A 13,679-nucleotide genomic window follows, 5' to 3' on the forward strand; every position below is an offset into this window, starting at 1 on the left:
ATGGCGGGGATGGAAGAGCGAGTGAACGTCAGACCCTGGCATGACATAAGGACCCAGACGCGCCTTGGCGATGCTGCGCCACACTTTTACCTCATTCTGCACCGCCATTGATTGATAAGGGCGAGGTGCGACTGGTTTGGTTGGGAAGGAAATTCCCCATTAGAACAAACAGTGGCGGCATTGAACCGACAACCAGGCCCAACGGACAGAACCACAACTCATACAACTCATACCATTGAGTTGTGCATCACGAAATATTGGCGACTCCAAGGAAGGCAATTGTTAAAGTCCTCCAAACACCCGCCCCAAACGACCCAACTCCAGACTAGTGGTCGCTTGGCGACCAGGGACCTTTTTTTAGCATCCCCGGGCGCTTACCAAGGTCTGGGCTCGACTAAGTACGGGGTATACACGGCGGCATCTTGCTCGCTGCTAGGTACAATCTACTACTATCTAGCGCAACATTCCAGCGACCACTCAACTAGCGGACTCGTCCAAGCTTGCGCTTCCTGTCTCTCTGTTGTAAAGATGGCACAATTTCAGATCGTCTCGGACCTCCACCTCGAGACGCCGCAAGCATACGACCTGTTCGAGATCACGCCGATAGCGCCCTACCTAGCGCTACTTGGCGACATCGGCAACGTCAAAGACGAGGGGTACCTGCGATTCCTAGAAGCGCAACTCCTGAGATTTCAGATTGTCTTCCTCGTACTGGGAAACCACGAGCCCTTCGACTCCAGCTGGACCACCACGCGAGACCGCCTGCAGCAGTTCGCAGAGGAGATCGACCGCCGGCGGCGGCAGCGGCGGCGGCGGCCGTCTTCGTTAGCATCAACGTCCACTCCTTCTCCGCAAGCACCATCATTAGGAGAATTCATCCTGCTCGACCGAACGCGCTACCGACTCTCGCCCAAGGTAACCGTGCTAGGATGCACCTTCCACTCGCGCATCAGCGAGGCGCAGGAGGAGAGGGTCAGCTACGCACTGAATGACTTCTACTACATCCAAGACTGGACGGTGGAGCAGCACCGGGCGGCGCACGAGGCGGAGCGCGCGTGGCTCAACGAGCAGGTCGCCGACATCGCGCGATCCGACCCGCACCACAAGATCATCATCTTCAGCCATCACAGCCCGACGGTCACGGCGGCGGCTGTGGATCCGCGATACGTGGACAGCCCGATAACGTCAGCGTTCGCGACGGATCTGGCGGGGGAGCCGTGCTGGGAGAGACCGCAGGTGCGGCTGTGGGCGTTCGGGCATACGCATTACAACTGCGACTTCACGGACGATCGGTCGGGGAAGCGCATCGTGGCGAACCAGAGGGGGTATTCTTTTGCGCAGTCCGTCAAGTTTGATCCGTCGAAGGTGTTTTGCGTGTGATTGGTTTTGTTGTATTGGTGACCTGATCCTGGAAGGCTTTGTATTGGGTTGGGTGTATCTTTTTTTTTTTTTTTTGGAGCTCCCCTTAGGTTCGTATATTCTTAGCTTTAGCGAAGATAGCAGATCGCTTTGTGCGTTAGCCAGCCATTATAATCTAGCTGAATATCATTCACTTAGTCTCCGGCCATCCCCGGTGGTCTGAATGGCAAGTTGATGTTGTTGGACGGATGATCTGCACGCAATCCATTGAATGCAATGCACCCATGGGAACGCCGTGTTTAGCCGAGGCACTTCGAGCCTCGGCCCTCGTGATTAGCTTCTCCCTCTCCTCCCCCCCGCCGTTTCCCCAGAACATCCTCCAACTTGCTTCCATTTCCCCGTCTTCCAATTCCTCCCTCTCATTTCCTAAACATACAACACAATCACCCCTCGAGAGACTTGCTCCATTGGAACATTAGGCCTACTTACACCATATGCCCACTACCACAACACACAGTCTCACTTCACTCACGATGACGAGTATCTCCCGCGTATTGCGGCCGTTGTCCCGCACTGCTGCCTCCGCCCGCCTGGCCGCAAGACAGCCGTTGCGAACCCGCATTATCCCCAGGTATGGGATTTCTCCCTTCCCGCAAATCTCACCGGGAACTCCTCCACCGGGAGGGTTACCGTGTATACCATAGTGCCCACTTGGATATTCGTGAAAAAACCAACCCGGAGACTAACCCTCACGGCCTTCCCACTCTCACAGCAGCACGCAAGCATTCTCCAGCACGACCCGGCGGCGGGACGTAGACCTCTCGGGCCTCACACCGACACCGATCACGTTTCTCTCCGAGACGGAGTCGCTGATGGCGGAGACCGTCTCGAAGTTCGCGCAGGAGCAGATTAGCCCGAAGGTGCGGGAGATGGACGAGATGGAGACGATGGACGCGGCGGTGGTGGAGCAGCTGTTCGAGCAAGGGCTGATGGGCATTGAGGTGCCCGAGGAGTACGGCGGGGCGGGAATGAACTTCACGTCGGCGATCGTGGCGATCGAGGAGCTGGCGCGCGTCGACCCCAGCGTCAGCGTGCTGGTGGATGTGCACAACACGCTCGTGAACACCGCGATCCTCAAGTACGGCGACGCCCAGGCCCGCCGCACCTGGCTGCCCCGGCTGGCCACCGGCACCGTGGGTTCCTTCTGTCTCTCGGAGCCGGCCTCCGGGTCCGACGCCTTCGCGCTGCAGACCAAGGCCGAGAAGCTGGCGGATGGGTCGGGGTACAAGCTGAACGGGTCAAAGATGTGGATCACCAACGCCATGGAGTCCGGCATCTTCCTTGTCTTCGCCAACCTCGATCCCAGCCAGGGGTACAAGGGCATCACCGCCTTCGTCGTGGAGAAGGGCACCCCGGGCTTCGAGATCGCCAAGAAGGAGAAGAAGCTCGGCATCCGCGCCAGTAGTACCTGCGTGCTCAACTTTGACGATGTTGTGATCCCCAAGAGTAACCTCCTCGGCGAGGAGGGTCAGGGGTACAAGTATGCGATCAGCGTGCTGAATGAAGGTCGCATTGGTATTGCAGCCCAGATGACCGGCCTGGCGCTGGGTGCTTGGGAGAATGCCGCCCAGTAAGAAGTTTCCCCTTCGTTCTGATCGCCACCCTCTCCCAAGAGTATCATCTCTCCATCGTAGCTTTACACTTCCACCCACCAAGCGGCCGAAGAACATTCGGAATCACTAACCCGATAACAGATACGTCTGGAACGACCGTCGCCAATTCGGCCAACTGATCGGCACCTTCCAGGGTATGCAGCACCAGCTGGCCCAGGCGTACACCGAGATCGCCGCCGCCCGCGCGCTGGTCTACAACGCCGCCCGCAAGAAGGAGGCCGGCCAGGATTTCGTCCACGACGCCGCCATGGCCAAGCTGTACGCCTCGCAGGTCGCCGGCCGCGTCTCCAGTTCCGCTGTCGAGTGGATGGGCGGCATGGGCTTCGTGCGCGAGGGGATCGCCGAAAAGATGTTCAGGGATAGCAAGATCGGGGTCATCTACGAGGGCACGAGCAACATCCAGCTGCAGACCATTGCGAAGCTGTTGCAGAAGCAGTACACTCGCTAACAGTATGGCACAAATGAGTATACCGTGTACAGTCACATTCAGCGGGGCCCTTCCGGAGTAGTTTTCCCCTTACCGTGGGTGAATTCTCGTACCAACTTAAACCTACCTAGCTAGAGACTCTTAGACCCAACTAGACTGCAATGGCGTGATCGCTTGTGAAGGGCGGAATTTTCCGAACTACTGAGTATCAACCCCCACTCATTTCCTTTCCGTTGAAAAAAAAGGGAACCTATTGGTGGCAAGCTCTCTTGTTTTTGTCTTTCTGGTTCGGATGTTTCTGACTGTAGGCGCTGCGGGCGCCGTGTTGAGAATAGCGGGCCCCATTTTTTTTTTTTGTTAGAGATCTCTTTTTCTTCAGTCTACACCAGTTTCGGGGGTCAGTTCTTTTTTGAGGCCTAGCTTGGAGCATGAATGATAACCGTCGGAAATCCAAACCGATCTACTAGTCCACCGTAAGGCGGAATTATTGTATCTTGACAAGCACAACGATGGCAAAGAAGGGAAAACATTGACCAACTATCGTCCCATCCGAAATGCCACAACTTAAACGGCCCCATCCTCGTCTAAACCAAGGTGCCATCCGATCGGAAAGCCTTACAGAACCGCATACAAAAGGGGAATTGGGTCATCCAAGAAGGGGCCACCGGTTGGAGCCGATGACCAACCGTAAAGTTTCTGTCCAATGATGTAGCTCAAGATGTGTAGAGTGCATGGGACGGGCTCAGATAACGAGGTGGTGGATTTGTTGATCGGCAGGGAGAAATTCGCACTGTTGGAATCTCAGTCAATCAGTCCCAGTCCCACTAGCCCCAAGACATCTGCTGCCGACTGTGCGGAACAGGGGAATTCGCTTCGCATTGGACAGGCTGGCATTGTGTGTGTGCACCTGCGCAGACGAGCCTCATGCCAATGATGCCGATGTGGAGGGGGGGTGGTGGGTGATGTGGTGCAGAAATGTGGTGCAGACTCCAGAGGCTCCTGGTTACGTGGGTTTGTGACCGGCTCGGGGAGGAGCCGGGCTCCGGCCCAGTACCGTGGTTGCCCCCATTCGCGCCCATCTACTGTCCCGGAAAATTCCCCAACAAATGAATCTTTGCAGCCTTTGCATCATATTGATTGTCATCTGCCTGCGACTTGGTGGACTTGGTCACATATTCTTTCCTAGGCGTGGTGCCTGCAGCCTGCCATAGTTGATTCCAGCCAAAGGTGTGCCAAGCTCGGGCGTATCTCCTGCATTGAGAAGTCGGGGGTGCCGTGTCGGCCTCATGGCTGGGCATGCCTACCGAACCGCGCTTCCGGGCGATTTGCTCTGAAAGAAGAGAGCCACCCTGGAATAGAGTTGCGGCTGGTGCAGGATTCTGAAGTCTGAGCGATCGATTCCAGAATTGGACAATGTCTTGTCCGAATCACTGTGCATCATTCACTGGCCGACTATTTCGCCAATCATGAGAGACGAGCTTTCCTTCGATCGCTCGCACTTATGCTATCACGCTGGCTGGATAATCCGAGCCTCTGTGGTTGCCTGGTTCAAGAGTGATGCAACCAGTCATAGCTATATTCGTTCTTCGTTTGTGGCGGGTGTGGGTGGAGACTCTGTTCGTGATATTGCTGTGGCGCCGGAACAACAGGATACACCGGTGCTTCTCTTTCGGCTGAACAAGTCGGCACTGACATGGATCGATGGCCCACCGGCACACAGGGTATGTGATGTGCAGGGTGATGTGAGCCGTCTTGCCCGAGACCGCGGATAGGTTCGGGTTGGTAGTTTTGTGGATAAGGCTGATAACCCGGTTCAGAAGACTGGGCGGGTTGTGCACACAGAGAAGGATTGTAGTTCATTTGGGCTGAAGCGACCGGTAGCGGATTGGGTGCTTGAATATGACTCTCGTAGACGTAGGGTTCGAGTCTGACCCCATAATTTGTGTCCGAAGGCTCGCCAGCGGAAGATGTTCGAGTCGGACCATAAGACTGCCATTCAGGAGCCATAGATGTTCGACTTGACGTGGACAGCACGGAAGCCGCTCTAGAAGCTGGATTTAAGCTCAAGGAGTCCGGAAGGTGGGGTGAAGGTAGCATGGACCCGGAGGGAGTACTGTATGTGCTTTCTGGCAAGCAATAACAAGGTGATAAGCACATAAGAGCATGAGAACGAACGAACAGAAGAGAAGGCTCTCTTGCACTCACCCAAACCGGAATGTCCCTGCCTGCCTGTAGCCAAGGCTAATTGGTGTCTTAAGGAGCGAATCTCCATCTCCATCGCCGTATTCCGTCGGACTATTTCGTCGAATCGATCCCCCTTCACCTTCAGCTCAGCGACCTGGTGCTCTAGACGCTCGATATGCTCTTTTGTCCGTTGACGAATGGTCCTCTGGGCCTCACGATCATTGGCACGTTTCCTCTCGAGTTGTTCAGCAGAGAGCGACGTCACTTTCCGTGCCCCGGCACGCGATTCGCGCTTCTTGGTCTGCGGAGGGTCCGGAGTAGGGCTCATTCTGGGGACTGACTCGTAGCCAGCTTGATTGTCTCAAGGATCCAAGGAGCGGCGGTCATAGGGGAGATTAAATGAATGCTAATGGGGGTGCGATAGGCCCCAATTTTGTGTGTTTGGTCCCGGGGAAGAGAGAGAAGTTGTCAAAGACGCAGTCTCTCAAGATGCGACTATAGCTGTTCCGAATGCGTGGGTCGCACTAAAGTAGCTATATATACGTTTCCAGCGGGACAAGAGGGAGCCACCAGATCCAGAGAGAAAAGAGAAAAAAACAAGATACTTTCTCGTCGAGCGGATAGATAAGTTAGTAATCGTTGTTGAGAATTATGGTTAGGAAATGGACCCGTTTTGGCTCGGGCTGTGAAGCCCCATTCCCAGAGGACCGTCAGATTCGCGCAGGTTTAGGCACGTAAAGCAGCCCCCCTCCCCGGGGGGAATCTTAGATCGTGTGCATAGCGAAAACGAGGGAAATTAAGAGGGGAAAGAGGGAATAGTCCCCCGCCTCTTCTTTCCACTTGAAAAATAGTTCCCAACATTACTGGGTATTACCAAGGGTCTTCTTGCTTAACTAGTCTCCAATAGACCAATAAGCAAGGCTATGTCACTAAAATCCCTGTATACTCCGTAGTAGGTCAGTAGTCAGTAGCTCGTACGCTATTACGACGGGGTTGCTCCGGCGCCGCGCTATGTGTTTTGCCGAGTCCCCCTTCCCAAAAGCCAACCCCCAACATACAAGCATGCTCCAAGTCTCAAAGGGGGAGGTGAATAGGACGACTAGAGGCTAGACAGCCTAGGTTGGGGTTTTTGACAGACGACTAGTGGGACGGACTGCCTCACCACCGCCCCCGTCAAGTGCCCGACACCGGTGCTGCCGTGCATCATATCGTATCAGACAGACTGAAAGCAGATCTGGCAGGGTGTCATTGTCCATGCAGCACTGAAAGCATTGCCGGAAGAAAAGCCACCCAGGGAGCATTGTCCCTCCATAGGGAGAGAGGTCAACCAATCTGTGGATCTTAGTCTAGCCGGGCCACATGGCAGCCCCAACTGAGCGGCGGATACTTAGGCGGTCACGAGAGAGAACCTCAGCAAGCCATGGTCTTCACCAAAGAAACTCACGACCTTGAATTTGGCTTTTGGCTTGGGATCATCGTGGCGTAACCTCTGTTCTCTTACAGGCTGCGGACTGACCGAGAAACAAAAACTGGCAACTGAGGGGGGCCGCTTGTCGGCGCGATGGGGCATGGCCGGGGCACAACCGACCTTCTCTGTAAGGGTTAGAAGGAGTGCCGGCGAACCTGACCACGAACAGAGTGGGCTTGCATGGGCAAAGCATATCGTAGCAAGAATCACATACGTACTGAAGCTCCGAAGACACATTTCTTGCGATCTGCGACTTCTGGAGTGGAATGCGCGCGCAGCCAGCGATCCTTAGATCTCACCCGCCCATCAACATAGGTGACAATTGGTTGGACGTGGACCCTTCTAGTGTCTAGCCTTGTGATTGTGAACGAATTGCGCACCACTTAAGATCTGGCCTATTCCTAAAAGGGCGCGCTATGTCCGAAAGCCGAAATCTCCGCGACAAGATTTTTTTTCCCAGACTTTGGGGGGGGGGGAGTTGAGAGATCTTGTGAAAAGTTTCAGTATTCAGTAAGCTCTCGCTAAGCCGGGAACCATGGTTGCATCTGAATGGTGCTCGCCACGAGGATGAGTAGATCGGATCCACCCCTCGACCCCCTTATCTTAGCCTCTTGCTCCAAGGCAAAAGTCAATTCGCTGAACCGAGCGGAGACGAGGAGAACTTTAAAAGGGATGCCGGGACACGGCGAGGAACCGAAAGGCTGGAACCCGTACAACAGAACATCATCGAATGATGGAAGAAGCATTTTTCTCGGCCGTAGGATATGGCCGCGTTTGTTGTGGCTTGTAGCAATCGCTGGCACCGGGACAAGCAGGTGAGACCAAGGACAAGCGGGTGAAGAGGATCTGCGACGGATCGGAAAACAGCTGGCTGAATGCTAATGCATGACGTGCTGGTCTTCTGTATATTGTTTAGTATTGTTTAGTGGGACTCACAATTAATGCTGCAATGCCCCGGTCTTTGTTTCGGGACATGTCTCGCGCGATTCTAGCCTCAAATACTGCAGAATTAGAGGACCTCTGCCCAAAGTGACCCTGTCGCGTCGACTGCCGCGACGATTCCCGATCATCATCATCATTAGCCTAGAAGAAGCTTCCGGGAAAAGGAACCCGATTTCAGAAACCCGAAATAGAACAACGAATCGAATTGAAGCCAAACAGCCTCTGAACCAGCCATGACGTTGGCGCGATTTCATCAAACCCCCGGCTATCGGTGGCGAGGGCTAAGACTTTGATTTGAGGAGTGATCTCACCGAATGAACAACGCTGAGCCTTGCAGTCACACTGCTAATATCTGCATACCTCGTCTCGGGCTGCATCGTGATGGGACCTCTTAGAAGAATCGCAGGAAAATATTGTCCGAAGACTGATCAATTCTGCAGGCTCTTTTCTCGCCCACCGCCGAGAGCGGCACCAGCCCTTTGAAGAGACCCATAAAAGCCTCGTTCCGCGCATGAGAGTATGCAGAGCTACGCAGCTTACTACTGCGTACAATACATGTCACGCCCCGGACGACTTCCGTTGCGTCCTTCGTTACGCTTTCTGCTTCGGTGGTAGCCCAACGTCCCATTAGTTCCTTGGAATCGTAGGCATGGTGTGCAGATTATGAAGCTGGAGCACCACGCTTGGAATGTTAGTATCACATCAACGGCGTGAAGAGCCTAGATTCACGCATCAAAGCCGTGGACTTGATCGTTGTCTTCTATCTAATCATGGGTCCTCAGCCGCCTCGTCCTAAAGAACACTGCGCGCTTCGTGGCCTAAAAGTGAGGGGTTGTAGGGTGCACAGTAGGTCAGTCTGTCGGATTATGCGAGCCCATCGGATTTGATTCGGTGATAGGACGTTGTAGTCAAGGTCATGACGACAGGTATAATAGGAGACCGCTATAGACGGAGGATGTCCGCTCGCTATCAAACCCTCGGACACATTTCAGCCAGGTGGGCTACGCAGGAAACCTGAATCATGTAAGAATATGATGCGCAGGGCGATGGTCGAGGAGTATTTGCTGGGATATGTATTCATATTCAAGATTGTTCGAGTAGAGATAGCAAGAGAAGATGCTCAGTGTGAGTGTGTTGTTGAAGTTGTGGGAAGTGGGGGTGGAAGTAGACTTACCGGATTTGGACATCTGGACACCGCAGCCAGTTGGTGGTTATGCGCTCGTTCGCCGCCTTCCAAATCCTCAATTCTCAATCAACTCAAGCAATTCACTCCACTCTCCCATTGTTCGCAAATATATACACGCACTAATGCGAGATTAAGTTTCGACTTTTCTTCAAGGTGGCTCAGTGATCTCTAGACATGGATGCGAGCTACAAAGCCCGTAAAGAGGCTTTTGTGTCTAATCTAGCTGGTGGGAGCATCCTCGAGATCAATGCGGTGACCTTGGTAGCTCCGGTATGTTGTGTACACATGTCCACTCGTGGACAAACTCCTAACGAAACCGGTCTCTTATTCTCTAATGCGAATCTCGTCTAGGCTGCTGTCCTTCTCTGGTCCGTCCTGCAGTCCCGTCTCTCCTTCTTCTCCCCGTACACCGCTGCGGCGCTGGTCACCGATTTCCTGCTCAATGTCCTTGCGATTCTCTTCGCCACAACCGTGTATTCGGCGGCACCATGGACTCTCAACGCCCTCCTTGTCGCTCCAGCTGTGCTGCTGCTGCTCAATTCACGACCTCAACGCGCCCAGCAGAAAGCCAAGCCCCCACCGAAGGCTGCCCAGTCCACGAAGGTGAAATCCGAGCCCGACCAGTCCCTCCCGATCCTTCCGTTCCTGACAACCTATCGGGCATGCATGATGATTATCACCTGTGCTGCCATCTTGGCCGTGGACTTTCGCGTGTTTCCCCGGCGATTCGCCAAAGTGGAAAACTGGGGGACATCGCTGATGGATTTGGGCGTGGGGTCGTTTGTGTTCTCGGGGGGAGTGGTCTCAGCGCGCTCCCTTCTCAAGGGTCGTCAGAATGGAGGCTCGAAGAAGCCTCTGGGTCAGCGATTGGTGGAGTCTACCCGTCACTCCGTTCCGCTGCTCGTCCTGGGTCTGATCCGGCTGTATAGTGTTAAGGGTCTGGACTATGCGGAGCATGTGACGGAATATGGCGTGCATTGGAACTTCTTCTTCACGCTAGGCTTCTTGCCTCCGTTTGTCGAGATCTTTGACACTTGTGCTGCGCTGATTCCATCTTATGAGCTCTTGTCTCTTGGGGTTGCGGCTCTGTACCAGGTGGTTCTGGAATCCACGGATCTGAAGAGCTATATCCTGGTCGCTCCCCGGGGACCCGACCTGCTTTCCAAGAACCGCGAAGGAGTTTTCTCATTTGTGGGGTACTTTGCGATCTTCCTGGCTGGCCGTGCCGTCGGCATCCGGATCATGCCCCGCGGCACATCGGCATCCACAAGCCCGCAACAAGCCCGAAGAAATGTGTTTGCTACTTTGGGAGGTCAGGCTCTACTCTGGACGGTGATCTTTCTGTTCAACTCGACGTATGCATTCGGCTACGGCGCCAACATTCCGGTATCGCGGCGGCTGGCGAATATGCCATACGTAGTATGGGTGTCGGCCTTCAACAATGCGCAGCTCTTCCTGTTCTGTCTCCTCGAGACGGTCTTCTTCCCCGCGGTTCACCGGACGGTGGGACGAGAGGGTGAAGCGGAGCGGGTCTCCTTTGCCACTAGTCCGACCCTGAGGGCCTTCAACAAGGGCGGACTGGCGATTTTCCTGGTAGCCAACCTCCTTACCGGTGCGGTGAACCTGAGCGTCCCCACATTGGACGTCAACACTGCGCAAGCCATGGCGATTCTGATCGGCTATGCCGCGGTACTTACGGCGGTTGCACTGGGACTGGACCGGGCTGGTATAAAACTAGCACTTTGAGGGGTTGTAAGAAGTTGGAATGTGTACCATAACTATAAGACTGTGCGGAGTATTTTAGTTATCAAATAATAAAAAATAAAAATATAAATATAAAATAAAAACTAAAAAATATACCGTAGTTACGCTGCTTCAAACTGTGTGTAAGAGCCAGCCAGGGTGATTTGAAACTTGATTCTTCAAAGGCAGACTGCATGAGACGCCGCGGCTCGGCGCAACAAAGGAGGAGCAGGAGCTCATGTGGGGAACTGGAGGGAGCTCGACCTGCGCGCCGGAACCGAGCGAAGCGGAGCCCACTTCCTCGTCTTTCTCTCCCCCCTTCAAAGTTTCCCAACCAACCCTCCGATGTGCCGCCAACTGTGTCTGAACACGAGCGCAAGATGAGCGCAAACTCGCAGTTTCTCAATTACCCAGAAGTGCGCGAAGGTCCTTCCGTGCCATACAAGAATGAAGACCAAACCATCCCCGTCTTCCGAGGCACTCCGCTCGCCATCGGCGCTACCCTGTAAGCTAGACGCCTCCAGTATAGTTACATATCTATCTGCACCTGTTTCCTTTTACTCTTTTGAAATCACTCATAAGACCACCACAAACCAGACCACTCCACTGACTGATCAACCACCCACCACTACCACCACATACAGAATCCAGCACGTCCCCCTCATCCAAAACTACTTCTGGCGCAACGCCGGCTTCGGCATCATCCGCGACCTCCCACTCACCGACTACGCGCCGCGCTACGACCCCACCGTGATCCCGAAGCCCAGTCCCTCGCCAACAACGCAAGCAGAGCTGCCGGTCCCGACCGAGCGGCGACGCAAAGGAGACCCCTCCGACGGAACCGAGTCCTCCGGGTACTACACCTCCGCCGACTATGTGGCGCTGTACCGGACGGGGGAGCTGACGCCGTCCGCCGTGGCGGAGGCGCTGCTGCCGTTGATCATGCGAGGCGACGGGACAGCGCCCGGCAGGCATTCGGTGGCGTTTCTGGAGTCGCGCGGCGATGCGGTCAGGGCGGCGGCGGCGGCGTCGACGCAGCGGTACAAGGCGGGTCGGCCGCTGGGGCCGCTGGACGGGGTGCCGGTGGCTGTCAAGGATGAGGTGCATGTGGCCGGGTACGGGCGGACGCTGGGGAGTAAGCTGGACTTCAAGGGGGGGTACGAGGGGAGCTCGTGGTGCGTGAAGCAGTTGGAGGAGGCGGGGGCGATGATTCTTGGGAAGACGAGTATGCATGAGCTTGGACTGGGTAGGTTTACTTCCTTTCCCCCTATATTGTGGAATTCCACCCCCTCCCTAACAATTCAACCAAAACCAAACCCACAGATACGAACAACAACAACCCCAACTACGGCACTCCGCGCAACCCGCACAACCGCAACTACTACTGCGGCGGCTCCTCGGGCGGCTCGGGCTACGCCGTCAGCGCCGGCCTGGTGCCCATCGCTCTAGGCGCCGACGGGGGCGGCTCGATCCGCATCCCGGCCTCGTTCTGCGGCATCTGGGGACTGAAGCCGTCGCACGGGCGCATCAGCGGCGCGCCGACCGTCTCGCTGGCGCCGACGGTCGGCGTGTACGGCCCGATGGCCAGCAGCATCGACGACCTGGCGCTGGCGTACCGCATCATGGCGACGCCGGCGCCGGCGGAGGTTGACCCTACCTCGGCCGCCTTTCCCTCGCCGCTGTCGTCGACCACCATCACCAACCCAGAAACCCCGGTCGTCGTCGTCGCAAGAACAATCGGCCTCATCCCCAGCTGGCTCGCCCGCTCCTCCCCGCAAGTCCTCACCGTCTTCAACTCCACCCTGTCCACCCTCGGCCGCACCAGCCCCCACCACACCACCAAGGAGCTAACCATCCCCTACCTCCCCGAAGCCCAACGCGCACACGTCCTCACCATCATGACCGAGATTGCCGCGGGGCTGCGCCACCCGCGCGAAATCAGCGCCCTCACGCCCCCCAATAAGGTCCTCGTCTCCATGGGCATGTATCAGATCACAGGCCAGGATTATCTGGCCGCGCAGCGCCTGCGCAGCTGTCTCATGGCGCACCTCGCCCACCTCTTTCGGCAACACCCCGGCCTGATCATCGTCACGCCGACCACGCCGATTCCCGGGTGGAGGATTGCGTCGCCCGCGGATCTCACGCGCGGACTGTCGGACGGGGCGGCGTCCGTGCGGAATATGGAGTATGTCTGGATGGCGAATTTTACCGGGTGTCCGGCGATTTCGTGTCCGGTAGGCTGGGTAGACGCAGAGGATGGGACAGGAGGCAAAGTGCCGGTGGGGTTGATGGCGATGGCGGAGTGGGGGGCGGAGGAGGCGTTGATTGCCTTTGCGAGAGAGTTGGAGGCGGCGTTGGCTGGGGCTGGGGCTGGGGCTGATGCTGATGCCGACAACAAGAAAGGAATTAGGGTTCCCACGGGGGAGGGGTCGGTGTGGGAGGATGTGGTGGAGTTGGCGAAGAAGGCGAGTTCCGCTTGAAGAGGACACTGGAAAAAGTCAGATGGTAGGGGCCAGTTGAGGTATGTATGCTCTTTGGTGAGTGTAGGATAGGACGGGTCTTTTGGATCAGGCTAGTCTGTAATCATTGATCGTTTCGATCGAGATTAAGTATGGATGTACTGTATACATGACAAAGAACAAAAGTTAAGCTGCCACGAAAATAGCTGCCAGCAGCTAGAGAACGTATGCCCCATAA

General features: G+C 55.7%; 4 protein-coding genes across 4 annotated transcripts; 3 read left to right on the plus strand and 1 right to left on the minus strand.

The window, feature by feature from the left end:
* Positions 1-256: 256 nt before the first annotated feature.
* BP01DRAFT_318440 (acyl-CoA dehydrogenase mitochondrial precursor) lies at positions 257-3,824 on the plus strand. Its single transcript, XM_025572637.1, has 4 exons — positions 257-1,349; positions 1,877-1,990; positions 2,132-2,989; positions 3,114-3,824. The coding sequence occupies exons 1-4, from the start codon at positions 529-531 to the stop codon at positions 3,478-3,480; spliced, it is 2,160 nt and encodes a 719-aa protein (XP_025431768.1). The 5' UTR covers positions 257-528; the 3' UTR covers positions 3,481-3,824.
* A 1,183-nt stretch (positions 3,825-5,007) lies between these two features.
* Positions 5,008-5,992, minus strand: BP01DRAFT_339867 (bZIP transcription factor; the record flags this gene model as incomplete). Its single annotated transcript, XM_025573383.1, has 2 exons — positions 5,665-5,992; positions 5,008-5,585 (listed from the first exon to the last, which is right to left on the minus strand). The coding sequence occupies exons 1-2, from the start codon at positions 5,969-5,971 to the stop codon at positions 5,008-5,010; spliced, it is 885 nt and encodes a 294-aa protein (XP_025431769.1). The 5' UTR covers positions 5,972-5,992.
* Positions 5,993-9,322: 3,330 nt separating this feature from the next.
* On the plus strand, positions 9,323-11,035 carry gwt1 (putative GPI anchor biosynthesis protein Gwt1). Its single transcript, XM_025572638.1, has 2 exons — positions 9,323-9,509; positions 9,591-11,035. Exons 1-2 carry the CDS (start codon positions 9,414-9,416, stop codon positions 10,983-10,985), a joined length of 1,491 nt encoding a protein of 496 aa, XP_025431770.1. The 5' UTR covers positions 9,323-9,413; the 3' UTR covers positions 10,986-11,035.
* Positions 11,036-11,310: 275 nt separating this feature from the next.
* On the plus strand, positions 11,311-13,615 carry BP01DRAFT_391557 (amidase). The gene is made up of 3 exons (XM_025578093.1): positions 11,311-11,487; positions 11,627-12,228; positions 12,306-13,615. The coding sequence occupies exons 1-3, from the start codon at positions 11,363-11,365 to the stop codon at positions 13,460-13,462; spliced, it is 1,884 nt and encodes a 627-aa protein (XP_025431771.1). The 5' UTR covers positions 11,311-11,362; the 3' UTR covers positions 13,463-13,615.
* The last annotated feature ends 64 nt before the right edge of the window (positions 13,616-13,679 follow it).

The sequence above is a fragment of the Aspergillus saccharolyticus genome, assembly GCF_003184585.1.
Source record: "Aspergillus saccharolyticus JOP 1030-1 unplaced genomic scaffold BP01scaffold_13, whole genome shotgun sequence".
Classification (NCBI taxonomy): Eukaryota; Fungi; Ascomycota; class Eurotiomycetes; order Eurotiales; family Aspergillaceae; genus Aspergillus; species Aspergillus saccharolyticus.

What these genes read in the sequence shown, in the direction of transcription:
- BP01DRAFT_318440 (XM_025572637.1), top strand. Translation starts at nt 529, where the DNA reads ATGGCACAATTTCAGATCGTCTCGGACCTCCACCTCGAGACGCCGCAA. An exon ending in TCTTTTGCGCAGTCCGTCAA is followed by an intron (nt 1,350 to 1,876) that starts GTTTGATCCGTC and finishes CACAACACACAG; the next exon opens with TCTCACTTCACTCACGATGA. An exon ending in GCTTGGGAGAATGCCGCCCA is followed by an intron (nt 2,990 to 3,113) that starts GTAAGAAGTTTC and finishes ACCCGATAACAG; the next exon opens with ATACGTCTGGAACGACCGTC.
- gwt1 (XM_025572638.1), top strand. Translation starts at nt 9,414, where the DNA reads ATGGATGCGAGCTACAAAGCCCGTAAAGAGGCTTTTGTGTCTAATCTA. An exon ending in CGGTGACCTTGGTAGCTCCG is followed by an intron (nt 9,510 to 9,590) that starts GTATGTTGTGTA and finishes AATCTCGTCTAG; the next exon opens with GCTGCTGTCCTTCTCTGGTC.
- BP01DRAFT_391557 (XM_025578093.1), top strand. Translation starts at nt 11,363, where the DNA reads ATGAGCGCAAACTCGCAGTTTCTCAATTACCCAGAAGTGCGCGAAGGT. An exon ending in CTCGCCATCGGCGCTACCCT is followed by an intron (nt 11,488 to 11,626) that starts GTAAGCTAGACG and finishes CACCACATACAG; the next exon opens with AATCCAGCACGTCCCCCTCA. An exon ending in TATGCATGAGCTTGGACTGG is followed by an intron (nt 12,229 to 12,305) that starts GTAGGTTTACTT and finishes CCAAACCCACAG; the next exon opens with ATACGAACAACAACAACCCC.